This window comes from Coturnix japonica, chromosome 7 (genome assembly GCF_001577835.2).
Source record: "Coturnix japonica isolate 7356 chromosome 7, Coturnix japonica 2.1, whole genome shotgun sequence".
In the NCBI taxonomy this organism is placed as follows: domain Eukaryota; kingdom Metazoa; phylum Chordata; class Aves; order Galliformes; family Phasianidae; genus Coturnix; species Coturnix japonica.
Window position 1 is genome coordinate 7,915,678 of NC_029522.1, and position 17,262 is coordinate 7,932,939.

The 17,262-nt window shown below is 38.7% G+C and overlaps 1 protein-coding gene across 3 annotated transcripts in view; it reads left to right on the forward strand.

The window, feature by feature from the left end:
* SPAG16 (sperm associated antigen 16) overlaps nucleotides 1-17,262 on the forward strand; it is a 332,745-nt gene that overhangs the window by 178,047 nt on the left and 137,436 nt on the right. For all 3 annotated transcript variants that reach the window (XM_015867953.2, XM_015867952.2, XM_032445972.1), the window contains exon 12: nucleotides 8,793-8,978. In XM_015867953.2, the coding sequence (XP_015723439.1) occupies nucleotides 8,793-8,978 (186 nt within the window). The remainder of the gene's footprint in view (nucleotides 1-8,792; nucleotides 8,979-17,262) is intronic.

Genomic DNA, 17,262 nt, shown 5'->3' on the forward strand with positions numbered 1-17,262 from the left:
GCTAGTGCTGTCCTAATGGTGGTTTGCTGTCAGCAGAAGAGAGCAGCTAAGCAACAACAGATGGTTAACGTGCCTGTAAGATGCTGACAAAAAGAGTTGGAGGCGATCTTGCTTCAGAAGGATATCATAAGGACTGATGGAATGCCGTGGGAATGGCTCAGAGCAGCACCCCAGTGACAGCCCCCAAGCAGCTCAGTGCCCAACCAGCCCTCAGGCCAAAGCCATGGCACAGCATTCCATCTCTCCAGCCAGGGGCTGGGTGCAGGGTCACAGCCACAAATGCCAATAGTTTGGAAAATGAATCGTAGAATTAACATTAAGGCTTCATTTTTGGAGCTTTCTGCTGGAACCAGTTGTTTGTTTGTGCTCCTAGGGGTTTGAGGAGGGATTACGTCTCCCTCACAAAATAAATAATGTGTAAAGGCAAGGGATATTTAATTATGTAATATGTTTTATTGGATGGTATTTCTCTGCTTTTCTGCGTAGTAAATATTTAACCACTGATGTTTTCTCTTTGATGTCTGGCCAGTCTCACATGCATGAATTCTCTTAAATAAAACTCAGTCCTTGGCTGCGTTTTTCAAACAATTTTCCATGACAAATTGAGAGAGAATTCCAAAGGACTGATGTTGTCGCTTTGGTTTTGTCTTGAAAACAGTTTTAAATACGGCAGTAATGGATTTGAATTTGGTCAAATCGAACAGTTCAATTCAAACTCAGGAATTCATTGGGATTTCTTACAGGGCTTATTTTCTCTCATCTCCTTCCTGTGCATTTGCACCTTTCTTTCTTTTCTCTCAGATAATATAATGCAATTGTTACTTGTGAATTCATTGCTCCTCCATTGCAAAAGCAAAGCATCTCCTTGAAGCCTCCTTTTAAAGGACCTAAGTCTTCATACCTGTAACATACGACCTTAAATGTGTTTGAACTCCTAATGGTACTAAAAAGATAGCTGGTCTTCATATAGCATTATTTACATTACTGTTCAACTGTCTTACCTATATGATGTCACTTAAATTCTTAGCTTGTCTATAAGGTAAATGTTATCTTATAGGTAACTTTATAGGCATGTGGCATTCTCTGATGGTGTGAATTTGCTTCAGTGGAGCCATGAATATGCTCTATGAATTTCAACATTGGTTGAAATTTGGTAGCTCTTCAAAGCAGTTCTTTGTCCACTTCGCCCTGGCTTTTAGTTTCAGCTGTTCCCAGTACAGCTGCTGCCTATGTTATGGTGTTTTGCAGATATTTGAGTCATTTGCTTTGGTTTTGAGAAAAAGGTGCTGTTCCCTCAGAAGGCTCTGGGCTTTGGGTAATTCAGGATCATTTTGTAGCTACATTGGTGCTTGAGAGTTTGGAGTTAAAATACTAAAAGCTTACTGATTTATTTCTTGGGTTGCTTGCAGTGCTGTCAATCTAATCTTGTGGTTCTGCTAAACATCTTACTCCAGCTCTTTCCAAGGTTGTTATACACATCAAAATATCTCTTATAATAGAATCTTTTGTGTTATGTTTCTTTGTTTGCAATTATAATCTTGACGTCTTTAACATTCCTGTTTCATTATTGTTTTCTTCTGTGCAATAAAGGCAATTGCTTTGTCCCTAAAGTCTGCTGCAAGGGTTTCTAGTGGAGTAGGTAAGGAGAGATGTCTATGTTTGTTATGTTAAAATGTGCATTTCCTAATGTGTAGCAGTTAAAATAAGAGACATTAACGTGCTAGAGTTGACTAGAGAAAGGCAATTCAATTGTGAGGCAGCTTATGAGATATTTGAGTTGAAAGTAAACCCAAAATATTTGAATGCTTATTTTTTTATAAAATTGAATCATATGGAAGCATCCCTTTCAAGACAGGAGGATGAGGTTTTGTGTAAGTATTCACACTGAGTTTAATTTCTATTTTGAGTTGAAGGTGTCTGGTATTTTTGTCTCCTCTTGCTTGCTTTTTGTTTTTAATAATATGGTAGACTTGTTCCATTAATCTTCTGGCCAGAAAATTAAAATGGGATATTTTAGTTCACCTGTAGAAAATTAACCCTTGCAAGGATTTCGTTATGCTTTCTTAGTTCTTGATCTTGTTTCCTTCCACTGTATAGTGGAATGTGTTCCTTTAGTATTTAATATGTTTCCTTAGTAAAGCATATGTAATTTATTCCCCAACCCTTGGGCAGTGTGTTTTGAAACTAGCCCATGGAGTTTTTGGATTTCTTGCCATGAACCTTCTTTCCAGGCTTGCATCTTATGTTATTGCTTTCGATTGTGGATGAATTCAAATTGGTCATAAGTATGCACTAAGGACATGGTAGCCAGAAAGAAAGAGGGCCACGGTGTGTGTCCATGTCATGGATCATCTTTAAAAGGAGCTGGGTTTGGACTTCTGGTGTTTGGGTTGTTGGTTTTATTGTTTTCTCCCCCTTGATCATTCAGACATTAGACTGCATGGCCTCATATGAAGCCGTTGTCTTAAAGGATGAAATTTGGTATACTGCTTTTTCTTATACCCAGGATTGTGTTAATATTCAGCATTTTAACTCCTCCTTCATTCTCACGCCTTTATTTGTTATTGATTGCTGCCTCCACCAGCTAATCCCCCGCCTTTGGGCATATTCCTGTCTGCAAGGCATGGCTCTGAGATCAGCAGTTGCCCAGAATATGAGCACTAGTGCACTGTCATGTGCACTTCCTTGAGCTTTTGCTACCAAGAGATCATTCCACAGCATGAGTTGTTCTTCCAAATTCCTGGGAAATGTTCAAATGTCAGAGCAGAACTTCTCACAAAGTAGGGAATCTTTATGTACTCTCTGAACTCTTTATGCATATAAATATGCAGCTTAAAAATGATGCTTTGTAGAAGCATGCAAATGAGATGGATGACTGTGTTTCATTACTGCCCATTGACTGGAATTAGGCATCACTGGACAGCCATTTGGGACTGATAATGGATTAGAAATGGCTGATACACCTTTGCCTTACAGAGCAACTGTGGCACAAGTTTATCATCGTTAATGTGGGTCATAAATCTGCTCTGTACGTGGGATTCATGTATCTGAACTCCTTCCAAGCCACACTTTTGCCTGCATCAACAGCCCTTCATTAGAATTTGAGATTTTGGAATCTCTCCAATGAGGAAAAAAAGACCTGCTGAATGAGATGGGTGTTGATATTAAGCACTGCACACTATTAACATGCTGCTTAATGTATTTTATGGCTATTGATTGGCACTGTGCATGTTTTTATGTGGTTTAATTACTCTGATTTGTTTTTAAAACATAATACTGTATAGGAAGCGTTCAACTGATACAGATTCTGATGAGGGAAAACATTTTATTTTATTGGTATAGAACAGATAACAGTTACGGGAAAGCATGTTAGTTTTTGGCAATATCCTAAAGCAAGATGGCACAGCTGTATGGCCAGAAACTGCATCTGCCTTCATTGTAAGCAGCATTTGCAATGATGTTCTTCCTGGTCAAGCTAGTATGAGCTCCTCCACTTCTAGTAAAGTGCTCTTATGTCATGGCCGGTTAGGTGTGCAGTTGTCATATGGGATACCAGATGTGAAAACTTTATTCATGAAAACTTTATTTGTTGTAAAGGTAATTACTCATTGGATTTCAAGTCCACGGAGCCCTGCATTGTCCAGTGCCTGCTGTCTGTGCATTTTGCTACCTCTGCTTTCCAAGTATTGTAGCTAGTTTTATCCTTTCACTTTTATTCCTTACCTGGTATGCTTCCAAAGCCTCCTAGAAGGCTATTTTGTATGAGCTAAGACTGCCTTCTACCAGGTGCCTAAATTATTTTACAATCTCATTTAACTGTTCTTAATTACATGACATTGAAAGACAGCTAGCTCATTTTTTGTACTTTAAAAAGACTAGCCTGCAGTGAATGGTAACGCACTCCGTATTTCTGCAGAGGGACCAAGCTAATCTTAGCAAGCTAATGGATTGTGATGTAGCAGGTCTGACTGTGGGTTGTGTAGATTATAACCTGAGCTTGGAACAATGTGCAACCTTGTGGACGTGACAAAATATCATCATAGTGATCCTGGGTGCAGAACTGTAGTCTGCATTTAGAGCAGGCCAGAGCCCTGAAATAAAGGACTAATTATACACTGTGACAGAGACAAGCTGGTCAGAGCAGTGGGAAACACCAGGTGAAATGCTATTTCTGTCTGTGTATCGTTGGATATGCCAACTTCTGCCATCAGTACTCAGTTCAGGAAGGGAAAATGCTTTAGAATTTGGAGGACTGGTTAGGATGTGCTTATCATCAACTTAAAGTCATTCTGTAGAATTTGTATGTATCGCGCTGGGAATCTTGTTGCGGTAGTAGGAGCATGTTATGTTTAAAGCATTGCAGCCATGAAATTGCAGCTTCAAGGAAGCTTTAATAAAAAAGATGAGAGACCAACATAGTAGGACAGAAGAGTAACAGCGACTGCTGCTTGAACTCATGCTTGGCATTTGCATCCTTTGTGTTGCATGTAGTATCAAATGAAGAAATGAGATACTGCTTTCTTGTGATGTTAGTGGTAGGTCTGTGCTTTCCTATTGTTATTATTCTGCCTCACTGTCTTTAACCTTGTTTCTGAGGAAAATGAGGCTTACAAGGACGTGCTCCCTACACCTTCTATGTTCATCCTCTGCGCCGGTTCCTGACACAATTTCCCATGCTCACTAGTAACTTCTAACCCGCAGGCTAATTCTGACAAAGCTTGAAGTCTGAAAGATCAGTCAATTCCCAGTATTTATATTGAATCAGCAGCTAAGGTGATGGTGCTAAGAGGCAAAATGCTCTTCCATAGATATTCAGGCTTCATCAGTTCTGGTTTTCATGGATCAATTCATTTTTTTTCTAATAAGAGTTGTGAAGGAAGCAGCTGTGCAGTAGATGCTTCTTTCTGCTCTGGCTTAGCATGTAATGTCAGCAAAATTAAACTAATTTTTAACAGTATTTACAGTGCTGCCCTTGGATTTTGCCATGCAAAGGGTCTACCTGCTTTGATACTGCAGATAGTCCAGTGGCTTTTAGAGTTTTGCTTTGGAATAATTGCACAAATAGAACTAAATAAGAAACACAATTTTTCCAGTTGCTTAAAATTGATTTTAAAATGTTTTTCAATTGCCACAGTAAAAGGCCATTAATCCCATAGCGCTTTAGACGGTGTGGTTAAAAGTAGCTGATGAGCTGCTGATGTTGATGTGCTGTTGAGTTCCAGTCTGAGGCTCCCTGCTGCTGCAGCTCTTCTAGAACACAACTTGAACACAAGTGCTGTCTTAGCATGTTGTTTTGAGAACCAGTATTTGCCTGCACTGCTTATAGGGCTTTGCTCACCTCCTTTTGATTTAGGCTGGGACTGTTTTGAGAAAGGAACTGCATTTTACTTTGTCTGCAGAGCTGCAGGTGCGTCCGTGCCACTACATAAATCGTACATACAAATGCTAGCGCCACAGATGTGCTGTGTTCACTTAATGTAGTGTAGAACATAGCAACAAAATTGTTACCTGATCTGCAGTACTGTCCCTGGCATCTGCTGAAGCTCATATGCCTGAGATTAACCCTGAGGATGGGATATGGCTGTAAAACCTGCTGTAACCCTGCTGGAGAGCCACAAGGTTCAGCTCTACCTGCAGAGCCCATATCCCACAGCATAGCAGTGAGGCACTTCTACTGGTCTTTATGTATAGGGCTGCACCATCAGTGTACTAATTGCCTGTGCTTTTTTTTGTTATTTCATGAGTGTAATCAGTCACCTGAAATATTGTAATATAACTTTCTGGAATAGTGGGCTTATGGCATCAATTGGGAATCCATTAAAAATTCCCTTGGAAAGTAGAGCTGTGCCTATTTACTCTTAGGATGAATGATCCTATCCATAGAAACAGTTTAGGGATTACAGATCTCATTGACACTCCTTTGTGAAGTGACCAAAAAGGATAGGATTTTTTGCTTGTTCTTCCCTAATGATATGTTCTCTGTCTCCTTGATTTGTTTGGTTAAAAAGAAGATAATTAAAACTGTTTACTGTCCTCTTGTATATACATTCTGAACAGAATTAATTTGACCTTCTCTGTTAGTGATCAATTTCAAATTGAAATAGAGGTGTGTATAAAGCTGCTGGTGAACTTAAGGCTGAGCATACAGTGGTGCCTTTCCATATGTTATTTTACTAAAAATATTGTTTTCAGATCAGTCCTTCTGTAGAGGATTGCATGGGTGTTATAGACTGACAGGCTCAATCATTAAAGTCATTGAGGAAAAAAACAACTTTCCCTAATGCTTTTGTTCTTCTTCAGATAACCTTGTCTCACATGTGCAGAGTGATGATGCAGTTTAGAGGGGGATGCTGAGGAGCTTGTGCTGCAGTGGCTGGGCTGCTGGGATTCCTCTGCTTCTGAGCACGTCTGCCCCTAGGCTGCTATCAGTCTGTCCCTCCGAACTTCTCCTCCACCGGCTGTGCTTTTGTTTCTGTGTCTCTGCTTTGCTCTCCTTTGATCTGCAAGGAGTGCTAAACCTCATTTGTAACTCTTTCCCCTGCCACAGATTGCCAAATTGAATCCATTTGAACTACCTTCCTGCTCATATCTGTTTCCTGAAAGATTTTCATCACTGCCTGGACAGTATCTTCTTAAAATTCAGCCCAAGGAACGAGTTCCTCATGTGGTATTTGGGGGATTATATATTAAAAAATGCATAAGCAATAAATCTTCTTTTGTGATTCACAACAGTGGCAGTGCCTGCTACCCTCTGAATCAATTATAGATTTCATCAGTCCCACTTTATACCTGCTTCAGAATTTGTTTTAAAATAGCTCTGGTTTCCTAAATGTATAAGGGGTACCATAATTTGTCATTTTGCTAATTTTATGTCTCCACAAGTGAGATGTAGCTTGAGTTATTAAAATGACGAGTGTTCCATTAATGAAAACACATTTATTCCTTGACGAAATCAGGGTCTCCTCCTTCAGCCTTCACTCAGGATTTAAGCATATATGCTTTGTCAAAATCTTTGTATTGATGATGGTGAGATAACTGCGCAGAATTAGTCTGAATACCCAAGATTGATGGATTTCTGGCCTTCAACTAACTTTTCCATAAATAAAATAGGAAACCTCCACAATTACTTGTATCACTTAAGGTGAATTAACTTTTTTTTTTTAGTGTTTTAAAAGAGTGTGGGATGAATGTAGATCAGTCCACCTAACCTTTATACGGGGAGGACTGGTATAAATGATATTAAGGGCAACATTTCAGGATAGCTCAATCCATTTGTTATACTGAAACACTGGGAAATTTCAACACAAGTTAGGAAAGTGTCTCAAATCCATGAGAGTTCTCTGCTGGGCTCACTGAGCATTTGAACGAGGGAGATCTCATCAATTCTGTCTGCTTGGATTTTCAGTAGATTCTTAAGGTCATTCAACAGAAACTCTCAGAAAAGCAAACCTGCCATGAATAAAAGAAGAAAAATCTCATGTGAGCTTAAAAACTGGTGAAAGAATGGGAATAAAATGTCATGTTCTGAATGGAGAAATTACTTGCGTCCCTCAGGGATCTGTGCTGGGACTGAAGTTATTAGGATGATCTTGGACACTGGAAGAGAAAGAGGTGGAAAAGTTTGCTGATCAGAATAATGAGGGCAGTAAAAGTGAAGGATCTGTGTGAGAGAAAGTGCAGGAGAGGAATTCAGTTTGGAAAAGTTGGCTGTGAAGTGGCCAATGAAATTCATGCAGATGAATGTGAAGTAATATATGAGGAAAATAAATAGTTTCTCTACGCTGGTTATTGGTACTCAGGAAGGATTTCTGTGGAGTGGTACTAAAAATGCCAATTGAATGAACAGAATAAGGAACAAAACTGAAAGAACTGCTGAACTGCTGTGCTGCTCGGTACCTCCACTGAGTACCTGTTTCCTCAGTGCTTTTTTCATCTCAGAAGATGTGGAAAAGGATGGTAAATATGGTCAAAGATAAGGAATGACTTTGGTGTGAGGAATAAGTTCATAGGCTGAGTGGTAGTATCATTACTGGCTTGCGAAGAGGGTTCGTGTGTAGTCAGTGTTTACTTTGCATCATAATGGATTCCAATAGGATTAGAAGCATCAAATGAAGGTATTTAGGACATGAAAATAAATATTTGTGCAATGCCAGATTTCATTTTGGAACTCATTAACACAAGAGATTGGGGGTACTGGAGGTGTACGTATGTTCAAAAATAGGTAGTATGAGAAAACCAGCCTATGGACAGTTGTTCAGGACAATATACAGTGTCTGTCTCAAAGAAATCCTGAGACACAGATATACTGGGGAGGGTATTATACCACTCTACATGTTCATTCTTAGCATTTTCCAATTAAGAATCCTCTCCTTTTTGTAACAGAATGTAAGTTGCTGAACTAGGTGAGCTTTGAGTCTGACATGCTGTGTCCATGCTTAAATGCAGCGGAACTGTACTCATATCTGAAGTCAATAGATAGTGAGCGCATGAGATTATCTGTTGTGAGTCAGAAGAGAAGTATGTTATGATTAAATGATAATTCATATATAGAAAAAGTTATGGATTTGGGAGATGAAAAAAAGAATCTTCCCTGAAGATATTTTATTCTACTTTGGAAGTGGTTTCCTGTTATCAATATGTTGTTCTCTTGGTATTTAATATGTGACCACTTTGCCTGTGATGTATCAGAAAATATGTATTTCTTTTTTTTAAATATCATGTTTTAATGTAAAATCTACTGTTGTTTACTTAACTAGTCTTTCTGAAGTTGTCTTCCTTTTTCCTTCTAACAGTGGCACTCAGTTGGTCACTTCAAGTGGAGATGCAACAGTACGGATATGGGACCTCTCAAAAGAGGGATGCGTTTTGACTTTGAAAGGACATGCCCAAGCCGTATGGGACTGCTCATGGCATTCGTGTGGTGATTTTGTGGCTTCTGCCTCTAAGGACAGCACAAGTAAAATATGGGATGTCAACAGGTAAGGAATTACTGGAGATTCTTTACTGTCTATTTGATAGCTGTAATTAGTAATCAGTGCTTTATGCTTCATCCCAGTCAGAGAGGGAGATGTCTAATACCAACTTGTGGACTTTTATTTAGGATCATGAGTAGAGTGAGTAGGGAGTGGTGCAAGAAAAACAATTTATTAGAGAAGACTTTTCAAATTAGCAGGGAAGGACCTAAGATAGGAAACATTCTTCGTGGCACTTTTATTTGGCATCTGCTATTCTGCAGTTGTTTTTATTGTTATTGGTTTTTGCTTGTTTGCTTTTAAGGTCATAGTTTTGTGGAACTTCGGTATGTAATGTAAAAATGTAACAGAACAAAAATACAAGGGAGTTTTCTATTTCATATTTTTAACTTACGAGTATACAACACGCTTGAATTTTAAGTTGGACAAGTGGAAATTTATTCTATTCATTATTTAAGTTTTGGCAAGGTGACTCCTGATTAATAAATAACTACACCTCTTCATTTTCGTTATTGCTTTGGCAAATGCATTTTATGAAGGTACTTAGAGAAATACAAGTACATTTTTGCTTACCTATTAATCATTAGTTCCTCATCTATCTTCAGTAGTACTTGAGGCAATACGCCTTAAAGGATACTGTTTGGAGCCGATGTTTCTAGACTCATGGATAACCTAGAAACAGCGTTACTGAAAATAATCTACTGTGTTAAGTGTGATTTTCAGCAACTGAATGTTGCCTGGACACAGAATTCTTCAGACTGGAATCTGTTGCATTGTTCATTGCTTCTTTTCTTAATCTGTTGTAGCATTCTAATGCTTTGATTATCCTTTAGGACATGTGCATGACTTTTAAGAAATAATACTAAGAAGAGTCTTGGTTTCATGTCGAAATGGTTTTGAATTTGCACAAGGGAGATTTTATTTAGACATTCTGAAGTATCCTCTCAGCTGAGGAAGCTTCTGTAGTCAGATATCAAATCTTCATTGCCAATCCGTGCCTCCTACTCATTAACAACTCTCATTTCTACCTTTAGTGTATTTGTAGTGCATTTCATATTTGAAAATAAGGAGTGCAGCCATAATGTGGAATGTTTATATATCAGCTTATAATTATTGAGACCTAAAGTCATGCCAAAGTCTCCGTGGCCAAAGGAGGCAGAGTCTGTTTTGATGTGATGATCTCAAGCTGTAGACAGCCTGACTGAAGATGTAATTCTGCAGAACAGTCAGCTGCCAACAAACTTTATGCCCAAGTTGACTGAATCCAAGTGAGAAAGTATATGACGGTTTATGTATTTACTGAGGGGGGCATGAAGGGGAAGTTACTTCCTCATTAAGCAACCTGGTCTTTTTCAGTTTGGATTGTTGTTTTATTTATACTTGTATACAGAAATGCTATAGAAAGGAACTTGGAATTTATTTTGGCTTGCAGTACTAATTGCTATGTAAATTGGCTGAGTTTGGCAGAAGTAATCCTAGGTGTTGTCCAGCGTGACCCAGTAAGTTTATGTGCCTGGAGTTCTGTGATAAAAGGAAGGCAGCTGTGCCTTCAATGTACCATATCAGCATGTAACCTCCTTCAGATGCTTTTTATGGTCTGAGTGTGTGCAACAAGGCAGGAAGGTGGAGCAGGCTTGCCACAAAGGTTCGCAGTGCTTGGGAAAAGCATCCTCCTAGAATGTCTTATCTCATCTTTAAAATTCTCCTGCTCCAGATGTCTGCCAGCTCTCACAAAGCTGTCTCTGAACAGGGGCCGGAGCACGAGATAACATGCTTGTGATAGGATAATGATCAGGAATCACAGTTACTCTGCTTAATCTTGTGATTAATTCTTTCTGTGAATAAGGAGTCAACATTTATAAACGAGAGCTTTCTTTCATCCCTAATGTATCTCTGGATGTATGCCCGCTTCCAATTTAAGTATTCCTGGAAAGCATCATATCGAAGGGGCAGGAGGAAGTTAAATGAACATCAAAGTTGTCAACTATCACCTCTAAAGGGATATGTAAATACATACTTAGAATTGTATGCAGTTATATTTTGTAAACATTGGCAGTTCTCTTTTTGATTCCAGATTTCATGAAGCTGCTGTTGTACGTTAGGAACATATATCTTCTCAGAAATCTATAAGGATAACTTTTCAGATTCCTACAACACTTTTCTTTGGTTCAGAACCTGGTGTCCTTAAAGTGATTTTTTGCCCTTTTAGTACCAAAACCAAGTGCAGCTTGCACAGTCACCAAAACCATTATTGGAATCCAAATAATACAGGGCCTAAGACCTTTTGAACAGGAAAAGGTTGTCAGCCATTTTATTAAATTATATTATTGTTTGCCAGTGATAAGAAAATTGAGTGCTCTCTGTGCTTAATTTTTACTTTATTAGGAGGTGAAACTATTGCTGAATTAATTTTTAATAGATGTTTTTCTCAAGCTTTTTTTATTCTGGGCAGGTTGGAGGGCTCTGTCATATTTCGAGCCACAAATGCCATTCCTACCAGGAGGATGACATAAGGTAGCTTTGTAGTTAAGTGTTTTCCTCAACATGCCATTCCTACCAGGATGACATGAGGTAGCTTTGTGGTTAAGTGTTCTCCTCCTTGACAGTTTACATCAATATGAGTAACATACTTACAATGGTTGGAAAAATGAGAAGCAAAGCAGCAAAACCCAGATCTCTCTCTTCAAGATTATCCCATCTCCTTCATGATCTATAGGAAGCCACTTGAACAGAAGGTGAGGGAGAAAAAGAAGGGAATAGGTTTCTGACTTGCAAATTGATTTTATTCATCAGTGTAGCTTAGACTGAAAATACATAGCCAGCCATGTTAATAGCTCAGCAAACAGTTCTAGGATTGTTTTCTCAGACCATAAATTCAGGGCTGTCAAAGTCATTTTGGTAGGATTAATTTCAATTATCCAACTGTAAATATCGTCAGAGATTCAAAGCCTGATCTCTGACATGCAAATCAAACTGAACTTCATATATCTCATGTAAACACAGGTGATTATTTAGTTTTGTAAACATATGCAGTAGACTATTAAATGCAAAAAAATATTATTTATGTTTTTAAGCTTGAGAAATTATTTGCACCAAGGCCAGAACATTCAGAATTAATGTGAAAGCTTTTTTTTCCCCCTCCACTATATCCATTGTGTTGTAATTGATACAGTTCTGCATTTTTCCCTGCTTCCTTTCAGTAGTGCAAAACACAGTGGAATTAGGTCATGGAGAAATGTAATTCCGTGCTGCCCTGCAGCAGACCTCCAGGTGAATAAAGGTCTCAGAATGGGAACCATTGATGCTTTCTGTAGGCTGTTTTTATATCTGCCACTTACTTATTTTCACTTTGTCCTAGCAGAATCAATTTTGGTTAAGTCCCTGTTATTTCTCCCATGCTCAAAATTTTATTTAAGTGTTCAAAAAACATTTATGTCCAGTCGTGGCTAGTATCTTTTGGTGTGTTTATTCAGGTGTAAACTTATATATATAAAATGATCACTTGTAATTGTCCTGTACAACTGCTAATAGATTACCTTGTTGGTAAGGTATTCCTAATAGGTTCTTTTACTTCTTACAAATATACACCAAAATAATTGCTGGCAACTTGTGCTTTTCTGTCCCAAAATCAGGAGTTTTTCTGCCTTCGTGGAGTGTGAGATATGTCACAAATCAATTCTTGGTATATGTACATCATTCATTCATTCCTAAGCCTATGTGAAGTGTCTTGCCTTCTGGTATCCCATCTCCACTTGATCATTGCTGAGTTTAGTTTTACTTTTTCTGATAAGAAGCGTTTGCGTTTTAGTTTTGGGAAATTCAGAAGGTAGTGTGCATTTAAAAGAAACTAAGCAGGGATGGATTGTTTAATTAGAAGCCCCTTATCAACTATAGCTTCACTTGGAATGATACCATGAAATGATGATACTGTACTCTACTATTATTAACATAGTCTGACAGAGTGGAGCGCAAGGCACATTTAAAAGGATTTTAAACTTCTCTGTTGGTGTCTTTTTTGCTTGCTTTGCTTTGATCTCAGTAAAGAAGTTAATGTCCCTTGGTTCACGTTCCAAGTTGGCCAAGCCTGGTTGCTTTTTACCATCAAAGCAAGTTGAAGTCACAGATGTTAGCCATCTTTCTTGGGCATCTTTTACATTCTCATCTTTCTTTTTTCTTCCCTTTCTCTTATTCAAGCTTTTAAATGAAATATTTATCATTAGATTTGTAGTTATTTTTCACAACGCCCAACACATCTGCATTAGGACTTGATAAAGAAAGCCACAAAGAGTTGAAAATGGAGTCCCACTTGATCATTTTGAACAGGAACAAGGGCAAATAGCCAGTTGTCATAAAGATTTTCTTTCCTGGGTGACTGTTACCTGCCTCAGATTTCAGTGGGAGAGGCACCAAGAGCTGCTGGCCAGATACCATGTTTAATTGATTCCAGTAAAAGTGAGGCTAATCTATTTTCAGAAAAGACAGATGTCCTCCAGGAAATTGGAAGGAAGGCAGAGAAAAACTCAGAGGATCTGTGGGAGGGCCATCTTCGGGTAGTTTGTAATTTGTGCACTGACAGCCCGTCAGGAAGCGCTTGCCATTTTGATAAAGGAGAATTCCCTTTGGAATCCTCTGAGGAGCGCTACGGAGACAACCTGCTATCAATCCCTCTATATAAAAGAGGCCCGTGCTTAAATCTCCAAATTTATATTTGTATAAGAGTTCTGTGTCACATTTGTCAGGACCAAAGGAAAGCTAAAACCTGTTTTTTATGATTCCCAGAGAGCCAAATTTAAAATATCAATTTAAAGATCACCATCTTTAATTATTAGGTATTAATTATCAGGTAAGACGTATGTTTATGTATTTCCAAAGCATAGTTATTGGGTTAAGGGGAAAATAAGGTTTAATCTTCATAATGCTGTTAAAGATTAATCTTGAAGTACAGAACCAAATTAAGAAGTGTAGCCTGAGCTCTGTATAATAGACTTAATTAAACTTGTACAGTTAGTGCAGAACTTTGGCAACGAGAGATGTTCACTATGGCTGTGTATTTGAGAATCTAGGTAATTAAACAAGTCATACCTACTTCTTCCAGAATGGCTCAGCTGTGTTAGTGGTGCAGTTATTTACATTTGGTAAGGAAAAGGGTGCAGTGCTTTACTGAAAGCTGTTTAGTGAATTATTACTGAAGTGAGCGTTACACAGTGGTGTGACATGAAAGTTGGGACTGGATCATCTTAAAGGTCCCTTCTAACCCAAACCATTCTGTGATTAAAAAGTGGCATCCCATCCCTCGGTAGCAAAACAAAGAAACAGTTGTTTGATTTGAAGAAGATAGTGATAAAGCAATGTTAAATGCTGCAGAAGTTGTGTGGCTTCTGCTGAAGTAGTGTTGGCTACAGGTAAATCAGTGGCATCTGTTGACATGGGTTTTTACTGTAAGTGTCTGTGGTAATTTAGGTTGTATGTGAGAACTATGCTTGAATTTTTTAGTAACTAGAATGATATGATTTTGTTTGTTTCTTTTAACATCAAAAAAGAGTCCTTTTTCTCTCTTTTCAACTCTTCATGTGTATTTTACTTCAACCATCTCCTTTCTTATATTATCTCAGCATCCAGCATGGCTTAGAATACTCATTCGGGGGTCAGTTTTTTTTATGTTCCAGTTTCCTTCTATCAGCCCAGAGATGCACGTGTTCCCTCAGTGATGTGTAGCTGGCTGATGGATTCTTCTTGGAGAGCAGTATGCTTTGTTGGAACTACTAAAGCACTGTGATCTCCAAGTTAGATACCTTTTCCTACTTGGTTTACCTCTGTTGTCTAAATGCCTACTAGATTCGCTGACAGCTGTGGTTCCAGAGCAGGATGCAATACTTAGGCTTCCTTCCATCAAAGCCTAACAAAACAGGCTGGCAGGTCCAGAAATGTTAGTCTGCGTGGTCCTACTGTAGGAGGCTCAGTTATTTTCTCTTTGTGACAATGTGCAAGTTGAATTTGTTGTCTTATTCCCAAGTGTGCAGGTGGTATAATTACGGCTCCTGCTAAATAATGCTCTGCTCTTGACAGGGTGTTTCCCCTGTTCTACATTCAAATGTGCAGGAACAGCACCCAGATACCCAGCACATTTTAAGGATTAATACAGTTTTTCACTACATATCCTAGCTCATTATCTTGTTTTTTCTCTTCTCCTTTGTGTTGGGTTCACTCATTACTGGCAGTCTTTTTGTCATCTAACCTATTTTCCTAGAAATACTGTCTTAGAGTATCTCAACCGAAACAAAAAAAGCCAAAAAACTGTACCAACAGAGAGCAATTCATACAACAGTGAAAGCTGTCAGCTGTTATTACAGAATTTATTGAAGACAACAGTTCATTAAAGTGAAGTATTTCAATCATCACAACCATATCCCGTCAGTACCAGTTAGTGCAAATATTACATGTAGAGCTTGTGAAGCAGAGTGTGCTGCAATGCAAGGGACTGCCAGCTTTCTGTGCTTTTACATCTCTAGGGAAGGAAGAAGAGCAGGACTGTGTCTTACAGCTCATGAGAACAAAACTTGGATAGGCAGCTAGAATGCTGGACTTCTGTCAGCTCTGTATGCTGTTTGAATCTGGCTGAACTGGTGAATAGATTTAAGAAGGAAGGTTTGCACTAATGGATGTCTTTAAACAAATATATGTCTTGTTTGAGTTTTTGTCCTCTGGTTCCACGCAGTCTTCAGAGTGGATGTGTGCGAAGTTTTGTTGTTAGTTTCTCTGTTATTTTAGAATTCAAGCTTTGTACAAAGTCTTGTGTTGTCCAAGTTTTTTTTTCTCCCAAAAGCTGTAGCTTTACCTATCCTACCATGTACGTCCAGTTAAAGCAAACTGTTCATCCTTCATCTGCTATGTCCAAAGTCTGAACACAGCTCTTATCTTACACCTTAGACAATAACTTCTTATGTACAAAAAAAAGGTCTCCTGGGTCTTTTATTGAAGTTTAAAGACACTGAGATGTCTTTTTATCTTCTTACGGTGTGAATTATATATAGTTTTCAACCCAGTAGTGGACTGTTTTATCAGTCATGCTTTTCAAAAGTCTCAGGGCAACTTCTGACCTAAACCTTAAATCTCTATGCCAGGTAGAAGAATACACACATAATGAAATCACTTCAGTACCATGTGCCAGTTTTAATTCAAGACACATCTCAGAAGCATGATATCCACAAGACAGAAGAGTTTAAGCATACAAACAATTTACGTAGGCAGTTTGAAGCTTCTCATGAAAACAGTTTAGCTTCAGTGTAAGTGAGGAAACAAAAACACAGCCATCTTTCTCTCTGCACTTCCACTATTGAGAGCAATATGATGCAAAGATCTCATTCTGGGCCAGCCAGTATCTTTCACATCTAGGAAGCATTTCACCATCTGAAAGGCAGTATTTATGCACATGTTTACTGAACTCAGAGACTGCAAACACATGTATATCTATTGTAAACGTACTTAAATATGCATTTGAATTATCCAGAGGGCACAAAAATCACCGAGTTCTTTTGTATCTTAGGATATCTTTCAAAAATCTATTTCTGTCACCAAAACTGAAGTTCTGGGTTATAGTCTTAATAGTGAGAGTGTGTTAAAACATGGACAGAAGTAGTGAATCATTTAATACGCAACAGATAGTCATAGACCATTCCTCTTGCACAGAGAGCATGCCAGTAAAGCTGCACGGTGCAAACATAGCTGGAGTTCTGCTGGGATCTCCTCAGAAGCAGTACTTCTGATCTTGAAAGAAGTAGTATGTGTGATGTTCTGCTATTTAAAAGACAGCTTCCATAGCTTTTCATTTCAGAGTTTGTTTCATAGTAATATAGGTCTGAGCTAGCCGTGTTTGGAAGGTCAAGGTGAAGGTGATGGATTGAGGATGCAACAACACTGGGTGGGATGTTAGTAGCCAGCACTGTGACTTGGTGGAAACCTAATTCCATGTGTGAACCTTCCCTGTAGCTCTTACCAGGTTATCACTCATGCCTTGGCAGTACTTCAGATACATATTCGGTGCCTACGACAGTAGCATGAGCTAAGCTTCGGTATCTGCAACTAAAGATCTTAATAGTCTCTTGCAGGAGATATATTTCTAGGAGGAGAAGAATGTGTCACAGCTTGCAGAAATACAGTGCCAGTATTCAAATCGGTTAGACAGCAAAGGGCCAGGCTGGCCTTTTGGTACCAGAACTCAGGATCCCAGTCACTGAGCTTCCCTCCAGTGTGCTTCTAGCTGAACTGATGTGAGGTGCTACTTGCTGTTCCT